The sequence below is a fragment of the Uloborus diversus genome, chromosome 8, assembly GCF_026930045.1.
Source record: "Uloborus diversus isolate 005 chromosome 8, Udiv.v.3.1, whole genome shotgun sequence".
In the NCBI taxonomy this organism is placed as follows: Eukaryota; Metazoa; Arthropoda; class Arachnida; order Araneae; family Uloboridae; genus Uloborus; species Uloborus diversus.
Genome location: NC_072738.1, coordinates 10,422,883 through 10,446,019, shown reverse-complemented (window position 1 = coordinate 10,446,019; position 23,137 = coordinate 10,422,883). Strand labels below are relative to the sequence as shown.

Here is a 23,137-nt window from a genome sequence, read left to right as displayed (position 1 = left end):
ATTACTCATTGAGCCAGGCTTAGTATGTAAATTAAAAAAATCGTTATATGGCCTCAAACAGTCATCAAGATGTTGGAACCAGAAATTTACAGATTTCCTGCTGAATTTGGGATTTAAGCAGAGTTTAGCTGATACTTGTTTATTCCATGGCATGTTCAAAAACAAGAAAATTTTCCTTGTTCTCTACGTGGATGATGTCCTTCTTCTTTGTGAAGATGAAAGTATACTAAATGAAATCATTGAAAACATGAACTTGAACTTTGAAGTTACAATTTGTAAAACCGGTTATTTTGTTGGAATTGAAATTGACCAAAACAAAGATGGTTCAATTTTTATCCATTCTCAGGCCTACATAAAGAAAATCTTAAACCGGTTCAACCTTGAGGACTCCAACCCAGTAAATGTTCCGGCTGATCCTAACGTTGTTCTGTCATCTGAACCTGATACGCTATTAGAGGAAGCGTGTGTACCATATCGTGAAGCCGCTGGATCATTAATGTTTCTTTCCGCCACTACACGTCCTGATATTACGTATGCAACAAACCTTGTTAGTAGGTTTCAAAACAAACACAGCCAAATACATTGGAATGCTGTAAAAAGAATAATGAGGTATTTAAAAGGAACTCAGCAGTATGGCATCCTACACAAGTCAGAAACGGAAAGTCCCAACCTTGTTGCTTACTCTGATGCAGATTTTGCTGGTGATTTAGATACCAGAAAATCAACCACAGGATATGTTTTCATTTTGTCAGCTGGTGCAATTACATGGTGCACTAGTAGGCAATCTTCTGTGTCCACCTCAACAACAGAATCGGAATACATTGCAGCATCTACAGCTGTCAAAGAAGTGATATGGCTTCGTCAGCTACTAAGTGACATAGATGAGCAGGCATTCTGTGGAAGAAGTGTTAGCTTACACATTGATAGCCAGAGTGCGATCAAGTTGATCAAAAAATCCAGTGTACCATCGACGCACCAAACATATCGATGTGAAGTACCACTTTATCCGTGAGAAGTACAAGAATAAAACCGTGGACATTGAATATATCAATAGTAATGAACAATTGGCGGACATTTTTACAAAAGCACTGCCAAGGGATAAGTTTGAAAAACTTAGAACTTTGATAAACTGTGTTGCTAAGTTTTAAAGTGCTATATTTTTGTTTGATCATTTTAATTAGTTTTCAGCTTTCTTTATTATTATTATTTTTCATTTTGACAAGTAAGAATTGGAGGGAGTGTTATGTATTGTTTAATTCTTTCTTGTCTTTAGTTAAGCCTTGTTTATTTATTTCATGCGCTTTAATTTCTTTCATCTGTTTCGGAGATGAAGATGGCAACTAGATAGTGTTCGGAAGATTTTTAGTGGTACTGTGTGTACGAGTTAAATTTGTTGTCGCTCAGCTCTTACTTTATTATTTAAATAAATACAACTTCATTAATTAATCTGTGTGATTAATGAACACCTTCGAACATGGAACTAAAAAGCTCATAACTCGTTTTTTATTCTACTTAGAAATTTGGAACAGATGCCATCTTCAGAAGAAAAATCAGAGCTTTCGATGGACATATAATGTTAATATGTGCAAGTATTTTTTCATCCTAATATTAGAGAATTTATAGGAAAATTGGGTTTTATCGCCCCCTAGGGGGGTTTGCCCCCCATAACGGGGTGAAAACTACCCTATGTGTTATTCTGATGCATAAACTATATTATTGTAAAGTTTCATCAAAATCCATTCAGTAGTTTTTGCGTGAAAGAGTAACAAACATCCATACATCCATACAGACAAACTTCCGCATATATAATAGTAGTAAGATATATAATTAAAAACATATTAATAGGAGAAAATTAGAGTAACATAAACCAGAAGCCCAAAGATGCGCAAAGGAGCCAAACAAATAAGCCAGATAAATATAAACATCAATAGAACAATAAACAGACAAGGTCACAACACAGATAAGTGAAAAAGATTAAGCCAGTACTCTTCAGCAGTGGAAACTTCATCCTATGGTCGAAAGACCAAAAATTTTTTAATACTAAAACTAAGAATAGGATGTTCGATTCCGAAAAGTCAACATTCATGAATACATTGGGCAAAAGCACCACACGTGAAAAATGAATGCAGATTTTTCGAATTAGGACCTAAAACTAAGCACTGATAGCCTTGGTTTCTAATGTCCGAGACGAAACCCCAGCGCTTAGTTTTCGGTCTATTGATATTTATAAATATATATATATATATATATATATATATATATATATATATATATATATATATATATATATATATATATATATATTCATGAATAAACAATCTAAATAAAATTGAAGATGCAAAAAGCAAGAACACTAAAATGAAAACAGGGTATAAGAAAACATACATTATTTTTCAGGTATGTTTTCTTGCTCAATTTTCCTCCAAGGCTCTCAGGAAGGGTAGCAAATTATTGGAACCTTCCCTCTTGCTAAACAGAAAGAGTCTTGTGAACTTAGGGACCGGTCCTCCCCTTGAGAAAGTGTCGGTCCCGGGCTCCCCTTTTTTCATTTTGGTGTTCTTGCTTTTTGCATCTTCAGTTTAATTTATACTGTTTATTCATGAATACGTTTGTGCTGTTTTTGTTTCTAGCAGCTTTGTGCTGGCATTACAGTACACTTTAGTATTTATTCTTTCATTTTTTTCAATGTCTTTGAATTTATATTTTAAATATGTTCTTAAAATGTATCTCATGTTGTATATATATACAGGGTGTCCGAGAAAGATCCGTACAACTTCAAAAATTTATTGAAAAGAAACAATAGGGATACAGCGAAACTAATTAGTACATTAGATAGAATAACTCAAAAAGTTTTTTTCCTATAAATTAAGTTATTACCTTAGGAAATTTCTACATGAGACCCTTTCGTAGCACGAACAATATTAAGACGATAATCCAATTCCATCCACAACCGTTTCAGCATGCTAACATCAACAGTAGCTACAGCTGTTTGAATGTTTTGTTCCGTTGTGTTTGCGTATCGGATTTTGTTTCGATAAACAACACAACACATTGAGCTTTCTTCACGCTATCCGCCATTGAAATAATTAAAATGCTTTAATATTCCTTTGCGTGACATGTAGTGCCATATATTAGTCAGAAATATACTGCAGAAAAAAACTTTTTAAGTTATTCTATCTAATGTACTAATTAGTTTTGCTGTGACCCTATTGTTTCTTTTTCAATAAATTTTTGAAGTTGTACGGACCTTTCTCGGACACCCTGTATTAGTGATGGGCATAATCGAGATCTTTTGATAATCGAGATCTCGGGAATCAAGTACTTCTGATAATCGAGTGATTGATAATCGAGATCTTTTTAAGTCGATCACTCGAGTGATTGATAATCGAGATCTTTTGAAATCGAGAACGCGAGCAATTGACTTCTCGAGATCTTTCGAATCGAGTACTCGAGCGATTGACTTCTCGAGATCTTTTGAATCGAGTACTCGAGCGATTGACTTCTCGAGATCTTTTGAATCGAGTACTCGAGCGATTGACTTCTCGAGATCTTTTGAATCGAGATCTCCGAGATGTTTCAAATCGAGATCTCGATACGTTTGAATCGAGTACTCAAGTAGTTCATTTTCTGCGCTTTTCCAAACTTGAGTTGACTGCTACGGGGGTGCCCACTAAAGGGGTGGGGCATGGCGCAGCCTGTGCAACTAAAATTTTTAGAGCCGGTTTTTTGAGAGGGTTTTTTTAATCTCATTGTCGGAAGGGGGGAGGGGGTCCATGGCGCAGCCTGCGAAACCGAAATTTTTAGAAGCTTTTTTTTTTTTAAATCTCATTTCTGAAGGGGGGAGGGCTCTTTCTAGACGGATGCTTCGTAACATTTGAGAGGGTGCACCATCGCCCTGCGAAAGGGGGGAGGTGGACTCCCTTGACTTCAGTTGAATTCCCGAGTTGTTTTGGCAGGGGTGCGCTCGAGATAGGAATGTGACATTTAGTCTACCATTTAGGGGTATAATAAGGGGCGAACCCTCCTGGCTTAAAGAAGTTTTAGGTAAAGTTGGGGGGCGGGTATTGACACCCACTTTTAGAAGGAGAATCAATACCACTCCCCCCAAATTCCATGAAAAATTCTAGTTTTTACATATAAGTGGGTCTAGTTTTTTGTTGTTTTCCGATAAAATGAGCAGATACACCTTTTGTCCCCTTACCCTTACGGTAAAGTTCGAAATGCAAGCTTGTTTTAGGGGGTCGATTCGATAGATTTTAGTCTTCATTTTGGGGTCGCAATCCTTGGGGGATGCAGGTTCGACTAGATTCCCTGTTAGCTTGTCAGAAACTAGGAGCTCGGCATTTGGGCGACTGAGTGATTTATTCGAATGGTTATGCATTTGAACTAATGATTTTCAGTTATCACGTGATTATTTCGAATGGTTTTGGGCTCTCAAACACAAAGTTAATAATGTAAACAAGTAGGGGAATAGTTGCTCTGCGCGAAAGTACTCATCATTCTTTCCCAGTTTATAGCTTTGCTTTTTTTTTATGCTCTTGTTGAGAGGAGTTAAGTATATTTATCTGACTAAGACATGAGGAGGGAGGGTAAAATATTTCTGATTGCGTTTTCCAGAGGATTGGGATTCCCGGCGCATTGAAAAGTGTACAAGTGTGGCTTGAAGTGCATTGAAGTTCGTGATTATTTTTTTTTCTTTCTTGATCCGCTCTTTTTTTTTTATTTTTCATTCATCGACTTTAGGAATATGCAATAACAGTAAAAGTGTAGGGAGTGAAATTGAAATGTTTCTGAGTGCATTAAAAAGAAATACAGTGAAACCTGTGTAAGTTGACCACTTGCGGTGAAGTACTTTGGTGGTCAACTTTGACAGGTGGTCAACTTATGAAGGGGGTAGTAATTTTTTTTTTTTTTTTGTCATTTCTTGCACCGTGTATTCATTTTTTGACCAACTGACACTTACTCTTTCCATTCAACTCACTTTCATTGTTTAACATTACTTTGAAACAATAATTTAAAACGTTATTTAAATATTTTTAGAGGTTATTTTCTCAGAATGACATATAAAGTGTCATGTAAATTTAAAATTTCAGTAAATTGATGGAAAAAAAAAATAAATAAATCATTGTTTATAAAAAGTTATTTGGTATTAAAAGTTCCTAAAAATTCAAAGCTAATCAAAAATAACAAATTTTTTGCTTAATTTTTTTCTCATATACATTTAATACTTTTATAACCATGGTGATCTACTTTTAAACAAAATAACTCCTTATTGAAGTTTGGTGCACTTATTAGACACTAGTTTTGGAAATTCCATGTGTGTCAGCTAATTTTCTCTGAATTTCTCTCTTTTCAATTAATTTTAATATTTCATACATTTTATCAATCTCAAGTTCAACTAACTTTCTTTTTGAAGCCATTTTATGTAAAACTTTAACACAAAGAGCAACAAGCTGGACTCTCATAGTTCTAAAAGGCAGTTGAAAATGAAAATATCCTATTTCTTAATCCCTTGCACCAGAAATACTGCAATGCAAGTAACTTTTATTTTAGCACAATTCCAGTTTTGCCACAAAATATTGCAACTGGAAAAAAATACTCTGTACTTTTCTACTCACACATGTTTTCATTAAACAGAGAGTACAAAAGGTAATATCAAATAGAACAACAAAAGAAAAACAAGTTTGGAGAATAAAAGGGTTCTTAGTAGTTTTCCAATGTGAGTTAAACTTACAAGGAGGTTTAGTTATGCTGCTGTTTTATTTAGTTGGTAAAATGCTGGTTTGGCATCAAAAATATTCTTGGAAAACTATAAAAAAATAACAATAATAAAATAAAATAATTTGCCAAATTAAGTTTTAAAAAACAAACCAAGTGGTTAACTTACAAAGGGTTTTTTACAATATTCCAAACCAAATTTGGGGTACATTAGTGGTCAAGATAGACAGGTGGTCAAGATAGAAAGGTGGTCAAGTTAGAGGTTTTCCTTCATTATACAAGATAGGACTAATTCCGTTCCTGACAAAAGCGGTCAACATAGCCAGGTGGGCAACTTACAAAGGCGGTCAACTTTACAGGTTTTACTGTATTGAAGTTTGTCGTGTGGGATTAATTTTAGCTTCCACTCTTCAGCCCAATTTTTAAATAAAAATTATATTTTATACAGATTGTTTTTTTTTTTTTGAAATTCTATACGCAAGATATTTGTAACTTCTTGTGTGCGTAGCATTTATTTTCGCGTGGGTAGTTAAATTTAAGTATTTTGCTTGTTTTACTCGCTTCTGTTTATGTCATATTCCTTACAGTTTCGTAAATATTTATTAGTATATTATTTACTAAACTTAAAAAATTTCAGTCAATTAATGTGCTGCAGTTTTTTTTTTGTAAAGTTGAGGCAAAACTGCTGAAAATGCTTAGGCTCGCGATGGTCCATTTCGGAACTTAAGGTTCCAAAGCTACGTTTCATTTTCCGTGGGTTGGTCCTCAAAAAGGTTAAAATTGATTATCAAGTTTCTCTGAAAAGCAGATTACGTATTCGGTTTTCAAATCATCCGAGATGCTTGATAACCGAGCATTCCACAACAAACAATATATTATACAAGAGAGAGCGCGGGGGAGGGGGGGTAAATGGCACAGACCGCGCCATTGAAGTTTTGAAGAGAAGAGGGTAACTTAAGCGGGCTTTAATTTATTTTAGGGGGTTGAACGTCGCATTTGAGGGATGAGTGTCATCGCCATGGTGGGGGGGGGGACACCACTGCATTATAAACACCTTGGGTTAAAACATTTCATAAACGTTTTAACATGGCTGCCACAGCGTTAACAATCGCTTTAAAACGTTTACTCAACGAAGTGTGCTCTCTGAGTAACCCCATTCGAGAAAAAGCACTCGAGAAGCAATTATTTGATTCTTAAACCTTATAGAACGACAGGGGTGTCCGCCCGTCCCTGTGAGCAATGGGGCGCTTCTTATGACAATCCCCCATGCCCCAAGAAACGATAATCCGAAAAAGGGCTAAGACTACCTTGAATTTTCAATTACACGTTTTGTACCATACCGGTCAAGGGCGCCTATATGCAAAATTTTAAGGGGATGGGGCTCAGATATTTTCCCCATGGTTTAATAGGATATTTTCCCCATAGAAACCGATTTCAGTACAGATTAGAGTTATTAAAGTTCGACATTTTAAATAACTTATTAATTAATTGCTGGAGAAGAAATGATTTTACATTTTAGCAAAGAAAAAAAGTATTAAAAGCAAGTACTAATTTCAAACAAGGGAGAGGGGACTTGAGCCCCCACTTGCCCCCCCCCCCCCCATATGGGAGCCTTTAATACCGGTTTAATATATTTTTAAGTTTAACAACTCTCAAGTTTAAACCTGCTAGTGTCGCCCAACGACCTGCCCATATTATCATTATCCCTCACTTTTTAATAAAAATTGTACATACATACGTATTTAATCTTAGTCAAGTTCAAAACAGTATGGAAAGCGTTTCTCTATCCCTTGTTTCAAGACTTAAAAACCGGATCACACCAGGGGCCGATACAGAAAACCATTGAAGGAGGGTGGGATCATGCTGAAGAAAGCCCTCCCCCATGAATAAAATTCCCTTTTAGGTACGAAAAAATTCTGAAACTTTTTTGGGGGTCAATAAAAAGCCTCAAATCGGCAGGAATAAGGCACATAATTGGGGATAAACGTTGCAAATTAATATCATACGCAATAAAACAAAGTAGTAGTTCAAATATTTTCTTTGAAAAATAATTGATGTATTGAGAAGATAAGATACTGTCATCGTTTACATTTTATGCACAAATTGTTTGAACACAATGTGTACGGATACTATTGTTGAGAGTTTAGGGGGGGGGGTCATGACCCCCACGACCATCCATAGTATCCGCCACTCACACAACACATGCCCCTCCATATATCTACTCATATGATAATTAACAATTTTCGTTCTAAAAATATCGTTCGATTATTAAGGAATATCTCAATTATCGAAAAATTCGAAGCCAAACATTCAACTATTACCCCATTCGAATAAAGCAAGAGAAAAGCAATCATTCGATTTTAAAAATCATTCCAAATCTATCCATTCCAAGAGCAAAGGGCACCACCTATGAAGCTCTTCCCCCAAGAGCAATACCCCCAAAAGAGACAAAATCCCCTAAAAATTACAATCTCGCAGTTAACATCAAAACTCCCCCCCCTCCCCTCTTATTTGCACCCATAGGAATGAATTACACGAAAAGTTAACCACTTGTTTTATTAAGAAATAACTAAGTACCTTTGTGCCGAGAAGTAACATGAAATAACAAACGTTTTGTATCCCAAATATACAGAGTACTGCAGAAACGTGTTTGGAGTTTTAAGGTTTTAAGGTAAACTTTTTTCAACAAAATAGTAAGCTTTTACATATAAGAGGCCATTCCTTAGTTACGTATGGATGAGTTTGGCCATTTTTGCCCCCCTCCCCGCAAAAAAAACCCCTCCCTTTAAAAACCTTTTTCAAACCCCTCCCTCTATTCTTATGTAAGATTCCATTTCGTTTTTCGAAATAATGAAATAACTAATCGAATATCACTGGAATCGAAATTTAATTCACCAGGGGTCTGTCCAGGATTTTTCACAAAGTCCGTTTTTTGTGAAAAATCAAATAATTTTGTGAGAAATGAATTAATTTTGTGAAAAATCAAAAAATTTCACAAAAAAAAAAAAAAATTTTTTTTTTTTTTTTTTTGTTAAAACGAAATTTTAGAATTTAGAGATGGCACAAACAGCATCAATTAAACTTAAAGTTAAGTGTTTTCCTCTTCTACATCGAGAAAATCATTCTGGATTTTTTTTCTGATATTTGGCGGGGGGGGGGGGGGCATCGCTCTTTCAAGTATCAATATTTATCTACCATTCTACTTTATGTTAAATTATACTAGATATATTTCTGTACAGTACTTAAAATAATTGTAACAAAAATATAAATAAATAAAATAAAATTCAGAATAGGGTTCAGCATTCAACTTTTTAACCAAGACACTATTAAAAAGCACAGAATTAGGTTTAAAACTTCTAAATTCCGTGATTTTAACAAAAATAAAAAGATATTTCAATTGTTTACCTCTTAACAAAGCGTAATAATCATTAAAAATTCGAAAAATCGGATTCCCATAGCGGATGCAAAGAGATCGCAATTCTCAAAGTGAAGGGACCAAAAGTATAAAAACAGCTTGTAAAAGAAATATTTTTGATAAAATTATTTTAAAATTGCATTTTAGAGTCCTATAATAAACATATCATTAATATCTGTGGACACAGTTGACCCAAAAAATAAAATAAAATAAACCATCTATTTAGCATTTTAAGTTTTGACTCATAACAGAAAATGGAATTTTGCTTTAAAAACTTGAAATGAGAGTTCTAACAGAAATAAAGAGACTTTCCATTTATTTGAATCCTAATAAAGCGAAGTTAGCTTGAAAAAAGAACAAAATGTTATTCTCATATCGGATGTTAAAAGATTGCATTTTTCAAAATGTAGACATCTAAAGAAAAAAAAAACGGTAGTTAAAAGAGTTTATTTAAAGTTAATCATCCTTGTTAGCATCGAAAAATCAAAACCCATATAATTTTCTCCCAAAATAACAATTAAACATCGCACCGAACCGTAAAAACGCAAATATTGACAAGCTGGCAAAATGATGAGAATATTTTCTAATCAAGTCATTATTAAAGGTTCAACGCCAGACGCTAAGTGGTGATAATTTTGAAGTTGATAACACTATCTAAAGCGATCATATTTTTTCCTCACCCTTACTATCCCTTTGCAGTTCTAAGTTCATTTCGCAGATATATATTATTATTGTTTATTAAATCATGAGCGGAGAAAAGTGCTTACCAATGCCTTTTCAGAAAAGTTTACAAAAACACCGCTGCTAATTAGCTGTGATAAAACAAACAACCATTATATTTATTTGGCAGTAGCCATTATTTATCGCTTGCAGGAGCATTCCAAGAGTGCCGTTTTTTTTTTTTTTTTTTCAAAATTAGCCGATTTTGTATAAGCTGATCCCTCTAATTTGACTTAAAAAAAGGTTCCAAAAATTATCGGTTTATGCACAGAAATATGCGTTATTTTGCTTTCAAATTTGCTCTTTCAATAAACAATTTGACAGATCCGATCTTGTTTATCAGAATTTTGTGAAGGGTCCGTTTTGTTTGGTCGGGATTTTGTGAAAGGTCCGTTTTGTTTGATCGGAATTCTGTGAAAGGTCCGTTTTGGTTGATCGGATTTTTGTGAAGGGTCCGTTAACGGACCCAAATATCCTCTGGCCAGACCCCTGTTCACTATTATTAAATTAAACCTTTTTGTGTGATGAAATATTTACTAAGAAGTTGGAATCTAGACTGAATGTGTTTTCGACATTTTTTTTGTATATGATGCGATAGTAGTTAAAAATAAAACATGCTATACATAGCGCAATTCTTTTATTACGTTTTACATTATTAATTCTTCTTAAAACAAATAAAAAAGTCATCCAAATACGTTTTTATTTTCTAGACGCAAATGAAACATCGGCTTGGAAAATACTGCGTAAGAATGCGTTTGTGTTATGTACAGAATATCAAACGCCATTAGCGAAGATATCTGACATATTCTAATACTGTCTAACACTAAGCAGAGTGAATATTACACATTACAAGGAAAGATACTTCTGCTATGAAAAGCTTTTATTTAAAAGTCTAAAATAGTTGGTAAGTTAAAGAAATTACAATGTACGTTGCAAAACAGGATGAATGAACATTTAACTTCATACCTGTAAGGTGAATATTCTATATAATACACCCATTCGGACATGAGGGAAAGAAAGCACCATGTTACAAGATAGCCACACACCAAATACCACACAAACCCTGTGTGTTCTTACTTCTTATATCCCACAGAAAAAACACAGTTGATGTCTACTCATGGCGCCATCTACTGGACAGTGAGACAAACACTGAGAAAATTGATACGTATATATTTATGATGACAATAGAGGGTTGTTTAAATGGCAAGACCAATTATGTCTGAATATATTATACAACAGTTTGAACCCCTCCCCCCAAAGTATGTAGACATTTTTCCAACTCCACTCCCTTGGGACCCTTACGTAATTGATGAATGGTCCATAAAGACATCCAGTAATGTCCTTACATCCACAAACTCACTATTTTGCGTTGAAAAAAGGGTTCCTTGAAACCCCGAAACACGTGTTTGCAGTGATCTGTATATTTGGGCTCTAAAACGTTTGTTATTGCCTATTACACTTGTATCATTACCCAATAGGTGAACGTCGAAGGCGAACGTACGGGGGAAGACGTCCCCTCCAGGTTTTCAACTTAAGTATTCCCCCTTTTTACCTAAACTATAATTTAATTCCCCTCAAGTTAGAACCTTATTAGCGCCTCCAACCTTTACTTCCACCACCGGGACACACAACACGTCTCCCACAAACCCGTCCATGTGTTCATTCATTAACACCTTTTGCTCAAAACATATCATTAGACTACCAAGGCATCCCAAAGAATCATTTGATAATCAAGCATTCAACAGTATACATTCAATTATAACACTATTCGAATGAAACATTCGAAAGGCAATTATTTGATTGTAATACCATTTAGATCGCAAGGGGATCTATTCCTCAAGTGTGCTGGCACACTTTTTAAAATTAGGGATCCTCTTTCCCCCTCAAGAAGGACACTCAATAAAAAAGACTAACGTCCATTAGAAATTTCAATGGCGCAGTTTGCGCAATGACCCACCTCCCCTGTGGACTCCTCAGCGCTGCCCGTCTTTCTGGGGGAAGGGTTAAAAGGTATCAATGCAAATTTTTTCAGAAGACAGAAAAAAAACATGCTCATGCTTCATAAGTAAAATCATTAACTTTTCAAAGCCAGCCCTTTGACACCCTAAATGACGGATCCGCCCCTGCAACTAAAACAATTCAGAAGCAGGAGTGCTGTCCACCTGCCCTGAGGTCAAGCCCCCCCCCCTCAATATCGCAGAGATTTCCCCCCAAAAAATGAGAAAAATACCTCTTAAAACACCCCCCCTAAAAATGTCAATAGCACAGTCTGCACCCCCTCCCTCCATAGGTGGGCACCCTTGTCAGAAGTCAAATATATCGAGAGGTTCATTCGATTATCAAATCGATAGAAGCATACACTGCTCGAGTGATTGACATCTCGAGAACTCAACATCTCGAGAAGTTCAAAGCGAGAACTCGAGCAGTTGATCGCTCGAGCACTCGGAAAGTGACAATCGAGAACTCGAGCAGTTGATCGCTCGAGTTCTTGGAAAGTGATAATCGAGAACTCGAGAAGTTCCTCGCTCGAGAACTCGAAAAGTGATAATCGAGTACTCGAGAAGTTCATGGCTCGAGAACTCGAGAAGTGATAATCGAGTTCTCGAATGATCTTGAATAATTGAGTGATTCGATTATGAGAACTTGATTATGCCCATCACTACCCTGTATATATATATATATATATATATATATATATATATATATATATATATATATATATATATATATATATATATATATATATATATATATATATATATAGCAATTTTAGGACAATCCCTAGTTTGCTATAAAATAGACATATATATGCTTCTTAATTAAAAATAAAGAGCAAAATTTAATTACCTCTCTTTTTATAACTAGACGTCCATGAGATAATGAAGGATCATATCCTCTACATTTGAGATGTTTCTAGAATTATTTAAGTACAGATTTATTGAAATATTTTATAACATGGAACAAAAATCAACTAATTATTACAGAAAAACTACAATGGAACTGAAGAAATCTAAACGCCAGGTATCCAAAATTATCCAAAATTCCAAACAGCTAGTGAAGTAAAGGCCTAAAATGATTGGAAAAAAAAGCTAAGTCAATAACTATGGTTCAAAAGCTAAGCTATTCCCATATTTTTATTAACTCTATTGCACGTCACTTGGGAAATTTTTTTGTGATTGATTTTTAATCAAATTCCCGATGAGGTAGAGACTTGAAGAAATTTTGAACATAGCACAGAATCAAATGACAATGCAATAAAACAAGTTTAAAATGTTCAATTTTAAAACCAAAAACTTGCATAAAAAGCTCTTTTGTATACAAAGGAATTATTGTATCGTAAAGCACGTAAAAAACTACCCCAGATAATGTTGTGTCAAACAATGTGTGACTATTAAAAAGCTAGGAATAATTTTTGTTTTTAAAATATCCTCAACGAAAATATTTGAAAGTTGTCCTTCATCCAGTACAATTTATTCTACTGAATAATTGTCGTCAACAATGAATTTTTAACAAAATGAGTGCCATCTATTGAAAGTTAATAAAATTGCTTTGTTTTCCCTTTTAGTTATAGTTTTCTCTTGGCGAGCTTCTCACAGTCAGTACTTTACCCGATAGGTACCATATCATGTTCATGCTCAAAGACTTCTGCAGAAACTAAGAATTACAGTATAAGAAGATAATTGGTAAAAAGCAATTAAAACAATCTCCAATTAATATATGCAATGCATATTACGGAATAGAGTACTTTTAACCTAAATGTTAGAACGGGGACGCTTTCAATAACTGAGATTCTAGCCAACTTCTCTCCGATTTTTTTGGCGCCAAAGACTAAGAGGGAATGAATTTCTGCCATGCTGATATTATCAGACATAACAACTGATCGAAGCAATTAGATCAACTGATAAGTGTTGAACGCAAAACATGATCTTTCACTTTAAAAACATTTTCCCCCTGAATTATACCCAATTAACTGTAATATAGATAAATACACCCATTTAAACTTATCAAGAGCAATATCTGAGGTTTCTTTCCCTCCCATCCATAGATATGAAACCACCCAAGGTTCCCGAAGCCTCACTGGTTGAAACCTCATTTTTAGATATCCATTTCTTACTGATTTTTAGCTCTACATTACTATAGCTGGGGCAAGCTTAACTTGGCAACATCACAATGCTGTGATTAGGATCTGAGTAGCCTTCACAATGCTGCCAGGTTAGATTTTCCCCGACTATAGTTGAAACTTAGTTTTTAGATTTACATTACTTACCCACATGAACTAGTGAACAGACTAGTGTCATTTTTAGCTACAGTTTAAATGCATGCAAGTCTTATTGCTATTTTTAAGATACTGCATACGGCAGTATTTTTACCTATTTTGTGAATTATCCATGAATTTTGCCTATCTGCTGTTACTGTGCCATCCTATTCCATGGATAACCTAGGGTTTACTGTATAATAGATTAATACAGAAACAGTTAAGAAAATATTCTTACCTTTAATTTCTTAATACTATCTTTATATTCTCCACTTTTAGTTGATAGAAACTTACAGGACTCTTTTAGGACATGACTCTGTTGATCTTTTGAAACAGATTCTAGTCTTTTCACTTTTCTATAAATATATAAAAGAAAATTTTGAATAACCGTTTTATATATATGCACATAAGCCAGCAATTATAAACTCTTTTACTTGTCAAACATAAGCTAAATGGTAAAATTTAAGATATTGTTATAATAATACAAGGCTGAACTTGATCATAAGCAGGGATCAGAAGTTGATGACAATTCATTTTTCTTAAATTTTTCCAGTTTTGTGCATTTGTGGCAGATTTTTTGCACGACATTTTATGTTTTTTAGACTTTTGTTTTAGTTTTTTTATTGCATTTTTTATAGGTTTAGCCTTTTCCCCTTAAATCCATATTAAATAAAACAAATATATATGTGTGCAGGGATAGAAGTGACATTTGCTAACAAAAATATAGGAAAATATAGGAATTTTCTGAAAAAAAATATAGGAATTTTCTGAAAAAAAATATAGGAATTGGATAGAAAATATAGGAATTTTCTGAAAAAAATATAGGAATTCGACGGAAAATATAGGAATTTTTTGCAAACAATATAGGAATTTTTCGAAATAATATAGGAACATTTTGAAAATAAAAAAAAGAGCACATACAGGAATTTTTATAACAAGGCAGGCCAGTAGGACATTTTTTTTTTCAAAATGCAATACAGTCGAACCTGTCTATCTCGAATTTTACGGCACATAAGAAAAATTCGAGATATGGAGGCTTCGAGATACAGAAGTTTTGAAAAAAGTTCTAAAAATAAGTAATTGGAGCAATGACTCGAAAGTAAAACTTTGGGAGCAATTTTACTAATCAACAATGTCCCCTTCCTCTCAGTTTCAGAATGGATTTGATTGCTGGAAAACTTGCTTTTTGTACATAAAGTTTTAATTCTGGAGGATTATGTGACTGCTAATATTAAGAAAAGTGCTTTCTGTCTCCGAATTCCAGTCAATAAAGATTGTTGTGGATGGAATTCAAGAAAGACACTTAAGTCGAAATTCGAGTTATGCAGGTTTTCAGAAAATTTCATTCAAGACAAACATGGGGGAAAACATTGAATTAATACTTTATGTGCAGGGAAAATGAAAAACTTCGACACAGAGAGGTTTTCGAGATAGGCAGGTTCGAGATAAACAGGTTCGACTGCACTACTTTTTGATTAAAAACATGTAATAACACTACCTGACATAAATGCAATACATACGCATAAATAAGTCTAAAAATACAGTTCTGCTTTGTTCTTAGAATTTTAAGCACTTAAGCATCTTGTCTGATTCCATCCCGTGAATGACCAAATATGGCGACTATGTTTCACACGTAGCTGCTGGACCGGTAGCTTTCCGGTTGGGAAAAAAAATGATAGCTCCAGATTTACCCTATATCTAATATCTTAACAACCCTATTATGTTGTTTGTATATTTATTTTGTGAATGAGCTGTTTTTGAATGTGGAATTTTGTGAATGGGGCCGCTTTTACGATGCGTAAATTTGTGAAGGGGCCGCAAAGCGGACCCAATTTGTGTCTGGAACGACCCCAAAGTGTGCATGTCTTTCCGACTTCCTCAATTCTTTTAAAATCGAGAACAGCTTTGTGTATTCTTTTTTGAAAACTTGGCTGTGCGGCCTCTTCGGAGGCATTGTTATTAAAATGAACGTTTAGTTGATACGCGAACTGCAGCACCTACATTCCACACAATTAAAACCAAAACAATCGAAGTTGAGATGAGCTATCCCGCAAGTAGCAATAATTGCAAACGTAGCTAAACGCAAAGTTCCGAAAAAAGAAAAAAAAATCGTGCGTGTGGAGACCTGAAACGGTAAGTGGCCGGAGAGCCCTTCCTAGAATGACATCATCAAAACCTACACAGCCCATGCGCCCATCATGATTGCCCAAGTTCATCGACGCCGAGTTCGAAAGTGAAGTTTTGAGGACTTGTGCAGGAGCTTCATGGGCTCAGAATTGAGCTGCAGAGACGAGCTAAAGTCAAACGCTGCTCCACTCAGGAAGAAACACGGTACAGGGCACACAACACATTTTAACTTTAGAAAAGGAAGGAGACCATTTTCAATTAAAAAGAGGACTAAAGAGGACCAGTTAGGATTAAAAAGATGACCTTGGGAGGACGATTCATTTAATTTCAAGGAAGCACCAAAAGGCAAATTAGCTGCCTGCTGCTAAATCCATTAAGATAATTTGTTAATTAACCACAATACTGAGATTTTTAATGACACAATTCCTTTATCTTCTGCACAACTGTTCTTTTTATCCATTGAATAATAATATTATTTACACAAACATTTGGATGGGGGGGGGGGGGGTTGCTGGTAGTCCGACAGAAGGATAGATGAAGCTGTGCTTCATCTTTCCTTAGTTTAAAATTATTTTTGTGTTTTTCTGTCTTGTAATGCTTCTTAATAGCATTATACCCTTCACAACCGATATGAATCTATCACACACCAAACAGATCTACTGTATTCAAAGTTTTCCTAAAAATGTCTGAAATGCTCAATCACAAAGGGAAGCAGATCACATGAGGCTTAGTTTTGCAATTTTCATATTCAAAGTATATTTTCAAGAATCATAAAGCTTACATTAAAAAATTACTCCATGACTGCAGGGCCATGAGTGCTTTGAACTTTTATGGGGGGGGGAACAAATCCCCCCTTAGCAGGCATCATGCCGCCTGCCTTGTCTAGTGGTCAGAGAAGTCTGACTGCGACAGGAAGGTCCGGGTTTGAATCCCGGCTCGGGCATGGACGTACTTTCTTTTGTCCTTTCTTTGTGTGAATCTAATGTTATGCTGTGAATAATTGCTTACCCTATAAACTGGTCCTTATGACATGTGTGTACTGTGGAAGTCGGACTTCACACCAAATGACAGTGCGGTTGGAAAAATGAAGCAGCGCACCCCAAATTGCCAGCCTAGCTGGCACATTAGAACAACAGCAGGCATCACGACAATGAAATGATGTACACAAATTCAACTTGATGAAATTACATACTTCAACTTTGTTTCATATACAAATACTACTTTAAAATGCTATGTACTCAATTATTTAAATTTAATATCCCCCCCCCCACACAAAAAAACAGTAATAAACGAAAATAAGCAAAGAATTATCAAAATTAAGTTTGAAAAACTAAATAAACTCGAATTAAACACAAAAATTATTAATTTTTTAGTTATTTAAATAAAAATTAAAACATATCATGTCAAAATAACTTTTAATTGTCATAAATATAAAAATATTTATAAGATGCAAAACTATTGAAAGCTCACAGAAGCATATTTTCACGAACCAAGTTCAATGTTGGCATGTTTCCCATAAAACATTTATTTTCTACCAAATTAAACATAAAACATGCTAATCTAAGGTGGCATATGGGAAAATAACATTCGATTGGGAAAAATATTTCAACATTTACATGATTCAAAAAGATTGAAATTTCAAACACAAAAAGAAATTTTCCACGAAGTCCGAGTAAGTTCAATGTTACCGTGGTTTCCAAAATAATTCCTTCGTTAATTATTGAAATTAAATGAAAAGTAAGCTAATCTAAAGTAGCATATGTCAAAATAACTTCCAATTGTGGAACACATCAAAATATTTACAAAATGCAAAAGGATTGAAATTTCAAACGCGAGAAGCATTTTTCCGCGAAATCCGAGTAAGTTCAATGTTGCCATAGTTTCCAAAATAATTCCTTCGTTAATTATTGAAATTAAACGAAAAATAAGCTAAGCTAAGGTCATGTCAAAATCACTTTGGATTGTAAAAACATCAAAATATTAACAAGATGCAAAGGGATTGAAACCTTAAACACGAAAGCAATTTTTCGCGATAAATCAAACCGAATATATATATGTTCAGAAAAATTGCTCTATTGAAACACAATCCAATGATTTTTGAAAGAATTGAAGCAATAAAGAAACTTTTCATACATTTTCAAGGTTTTCAAGCACTTGAAAAAAAAAAAAGACCTTTTTTTTTCCAATAATCTTTCAAGGTTTTTTTAATGGGCGTACGAACTTGGTTTAACACGCGCTGCGGCGGCGTGTTTGGGTGTACAGTAACTTTTAACGAAATTAAAAAACTTTTAAAATGTGATATTTAAATAAAAACTATGTAAAAGCAGACTAATCAGACTAAAATGTTAAAAAGCGGTCTAAAGCGGACTTTACCATAAAAAACGAACTTTGGCGGGAAAAGCGGACCATTTGGGAGCCCTGCTTAGATAAAATGGCGTCTGCGCGTTGCTCGCGGAAATGCAGTAGCAAAAAGTCGGGGGAAAAGTAAAAAAAAAAAAAAGGAAGCGGAAACTGAAAGTATAGGAAACTATAGGAATTATAGGAAAATAGGAACCTTTTTCAGAAATATAGGAAAATATAGGAATATAGGAACGCTGCGATGCCTGTGTGTGTGTGTGTGTTCCCTATACAAATCCAGTTTACTTCGGATTCCGACCAAATTTGGCAGGGTGGTACTGGGCACCCGAGAAGGAACGTAGGGGGATTTCAAATGCCAAAAAAGAACCGAACCACTCGAATTTTAATTTTAGAACCAGAAGATGGCTCTTTCTATCCGAAGTAATTATCCGATTTCCGGTCCAATTCGAAAGCTCGCGAAAAATACTCATAGGGTTCATTGACTCCCTTCGAATTTCAAAACAAAAAGGCTGTAAAATTACCGGGGAAAATTCAAAAGCACTGTTAAGCCTAATGGAACTCTATTTTCATATCAGAAAATTATCGTTTGCGCGATCTCATTTTAAATTAGCGTGGTTACCACTTTTTTTCTCGACAATGACTAAATAAAATTTTGTCATATTTCAAGGTAAAAATTTTCCATTTTGATTATTATCTGGCGATTTATCTTCTTTCTTTTTTTTTAGGATTTTAGTTGTATTTATAAAAGGGTGCGTTTAATTTATCCGGGAATTTTTGATCTGACGTTTTCTTCGTTTGAAAATAATTGTTTGGATGGAAATTTCAGTTTTATTTTCCACTAATTGAAGCCTGATTGTTGAACATGCATCACTTGACATAACTTTTATTTTCGAGGTAGACCCTGCAAAGCCGGCAACGCAGCTAGTGTAAGATTAAAATGGAGTTTGATTATCTATTAAACTTTGTAATTTTACGCAAAAAATTTTCACTACAAATTTTTATAAACCGCATAATCTGCTAAGCAGATGTGTTGTCTTATCAGTAGGAGTAGATACACCATAGAATCTTTTATCCAGGATCCCGAAAACCTGGAACTTTTTGCTCTACTTTCCCATCATTTTTTAAATATACATTTTTGGCAATTTTTGAAAAAGTGAGCCTTTTTTCACAATACCTAAAAAAATGAACGGTTTCTTTACAAAATATCATATTAAGCTGAAAACTTAGCACAAAAACAAACTTCAAAGTTAAAAATATTTTCCTGAAAAAAAAAAAAAAAAAACTTTAAAAGATACTAAAAAATCTGACTTTTCCCCTACTTTATTTCAAATGAAAATTAAACACTGATGCATTCTAATGAAATTTCTTATTGAATGGCCAATAAAGCCGTTTAGAATGTAAGTGACTAAGCCAAAAGTGTGAGAAACTGTTAGACAAAATGCAATAATTAAAGTATCTAACTTTTTATTGTATAAAATTTTAAGAGACAGCATTTACATGTAATAATGTAATTGTGTAACGTATCCGAATCTTATTTTTATCTGAACGGAAGTTCATCCTAATCTGAATGTATTTGCAATCAAAATTCTATTGCAACCTGTGCCAAGGTTAGTGAAAGGCGTGGCTTTCTTGTGAGGCAGCTAGAGGTGCAACTTGCCTTGTTGCAGCGAATCGAACCAATCAGAATAGAATTCTGCAGTGACCACACTCATGAAGTAACATGTGGCCCAAAATGATCCGTGTGAAATGAGTTGGGACTTAAAGTGATTGATTGCTTGCTTCGTGGTTTTGGCTTCCACTAAATGATTAGACAGTATGCTGTTTGATCTGTAATAGACTGCTTATGTTTCCCAAGTGATGGGCGAGCTCAGACTTAAGTTTTCCAATGCAGGTCTTTGATATAATTCGCAATGCTGAACAGTGATTTTTTTCAAGACTGGCTACTATTATAATCGCTGTTAGTTTAATACAGAGAAATTAGGTCTTGGTTTTAAAATTAAGCATTGGTCATTGTTTGAAATAGTCGTCTTATTTATAAACAATTGCCAACTTTTTTTTAGTGATCTAGAAAACTGGGAAATTCAGATATCCCGATAGTGATGGTCCCTGATTGATTGGTTCTCTGCTGTAATCCTTATTATCTTTACTAATAATAAAGCAGAAAGTCTCTCTGTCCGGAGGATGTCTGGATGTCTGTAGGATGTCCGTAGGATGTCTGTGACGCGCATAGCGCTTAAACCGTTCGGCGGATTTTCATGAAATTTGGCACAAAGTTAGTATGTAGCATGAGGGTGTGCACCTCAAAGCGATTTTTCGAAAATTCGATGTGGTTCTTTTTTTATTCCAATTTTAAGAAAAAAAAGTATCATAAATTACGAAATTATCGTAACGTGGAACCGTAACATGGGCACAAGCCTATTGGCGAGATACGAAATTATCATAACGTGGAACGGTAATGTCGGTACAAGCCAACTGGCGAGAAAATTCACTATACATTATTTGTAAATATACAGGCGAACCAAAAGACCTTTTGATTTTTCTATTGCGGGCGAAGCCGTGCAGGTATCACTAGTCCACTATAAAAAGGGAAACAGGTAGAGAGTGAAGAAAAAGTATAGAAAAGTGTTGGCGGATCAGTTAGGAATAAAGATGGGAAAGGTCACAAAAAAATCTGAAATTTTAAGGAAAAACCAGTTTTTCTATTATGTTTTTTTTATTATTTTTTTTAGAGAGTTGCACTTTTAGAGGGTTTTTTTTTCTTCTGTCATCAACTCCTAAGCCTTAATCAGAACTATTTTGCATTCAGCAGCAGTTCAGTTACTGGATCTAGTTCAGTCTTGAATAATTAGATGAATTTACATTTAGATCTATCTTAATTTGATGTATTTTATACTTTTAAAAATAAAATTACTGAACTTCAGGGGTTGATGTTTGTCAAATTATTGATTTGATAGTCTCATCAATGAAAAAAAAGTCACCTAAAATATAATAAGTTGAATTAGAAATTAATTGAAAAATATTTCTGACCAATAATGAAAATACCGGCATTTCACTTTATAAAATACAGGTTTGAAAAAAGAGCAAATTCGCGCAACATACTGCTATTAAAATCCAATCACTTCTTACGCACCTTAACACTCTTATATTCCTTAATCTACTTTAAAACAAGTTAAAAAAAAAATATATCCCACAAAGGCACAATACCTTTTAAGAGCTTCATTCCTGCGCATAATGTTAGAAATTTTCTGACCGATCTCTGATAGTTCATGATTCAGAATCAAATCTCTTTCCTCTTGCTCCATTGCTTTCTCATTTAAAGCAGAAAGTCCAAATAAAAAACTAAAAATAAAATCTAAGCATTAAAAAAAACATAAAAATACATAAGTTGTTTGGAATACACAATAAAATTAGTTATTTAAGATGCCATACATCAAACTAATGCATGCACAACAAATGTGTTCAACAAAACAATATTATCAGTGCAAGTCAATTAAGAAAATTAAAAATACCAAAATATTCAAGATGATACAATTTTTCATGAATTTTACTCAATTTATTTAAATAAATCTAAATCTGCAGAATAAAACACATTGCACTATTAGTAGGATGAGTAAGTTCTTTCAAAACATGTGATTTAATTCTTTGAGAATAGATTTCATAGACACCTGCACTTTATTATTTAGTCAATTTCTTTATTTGTTTAAAATGAAGCAAAATTTATTATCCAGTATTTTTAAATATAATAAAAAAAAAAAAAAAAACATGAAATCAGGGGCAGATTTGCCATGTCAAAAATGTCACCATTGCCAGAAGCCGCACAACTGTAAGGACCCTGAAGGTCCTACAAAAATATCACATGATAAATGCTTTGCATTATTTTGTGATAGGCAGAGAGTCCCAAAAAGTTCATTGTGATGGCCCCCAAACCTGTAGCTCTGGCACTGCATGCAATACCTCTGATTGAATGTAAATGTGAACTGTATATAAATATATGCCATATTTCTTTAAAAAAGATCAGAACACAATATCTGTACCTCGGAGTCAGAACGACGTAAGTCACATTATAATAATTTTAGTGTAGAGAGCAAAAACTTTTTTCTGGCCCATGCAGGATGGGATGCATGCTCTATTAACCCTGATAAAAATTTTAAAGGATTCTTTTTTAAGAATTACGTTCACATGGCTCGATGCAACTTCTACGTAAAATGCACTAATAAACGGAAAATCGCAGTTTTTGGACTTATGACACTCTGGCTCTGAGGTACAGATATTTGATTATATCTCTTAAATCCTCTGACCCAAAATGTGCAATTGCCTAATCCACACAATATTTGAGTATGCGAACAGTGAAACTTACAATTAAATGTGGAATTGGAATATGAGATAGAAAAAATCCAAGTTAAAACATTAAAGCAAAATACATTTTTACTTTAAGGTTTGGTTTGTATGAATATAATTTGAATTAAAAGTCTAGGGCAAATTTTTTATTCTAGCATCTGCTGTAAATATAATACTGGTTTTGCAATTTAAACTTACTTTATGGT

General features: G+C 34.2%; 1 protein-coding gene across 1 annotated transcript in view; it reads right to left on the bottom strand.

Annotated features, from left to right (window-relative positions):
* The window catches only part of LOC129228034 (uncharacterized), a 32,759-nt gene extending 10,833 nt beyond the window's left edge, over positions 1–21,926 (bottom strand). The window contains exons 1-3 of the mRNA XM_054862663.1: positions 21,798–21,926; positions 14,347–14,464; positions 12,701–12,766 (exon numbers count right to left, since the gene is read on the bottom strand). Coding sequence (XP_054718638.1) covers positions 12,701–12,766; positions 14,347–14,464; positions 21,798–21,895 — 282 coding nt within the window. The 5' untranslated portion in view covers positions 21,896–21,926. The remainder of the gene's footprint in view (positions 1–12,700; positions 12,767–14,346; positions 14,465–21,797) is intronic.
* Between the last annotated feature and the right edge of the window lie 1,211 nt (positions 21,927–23,137).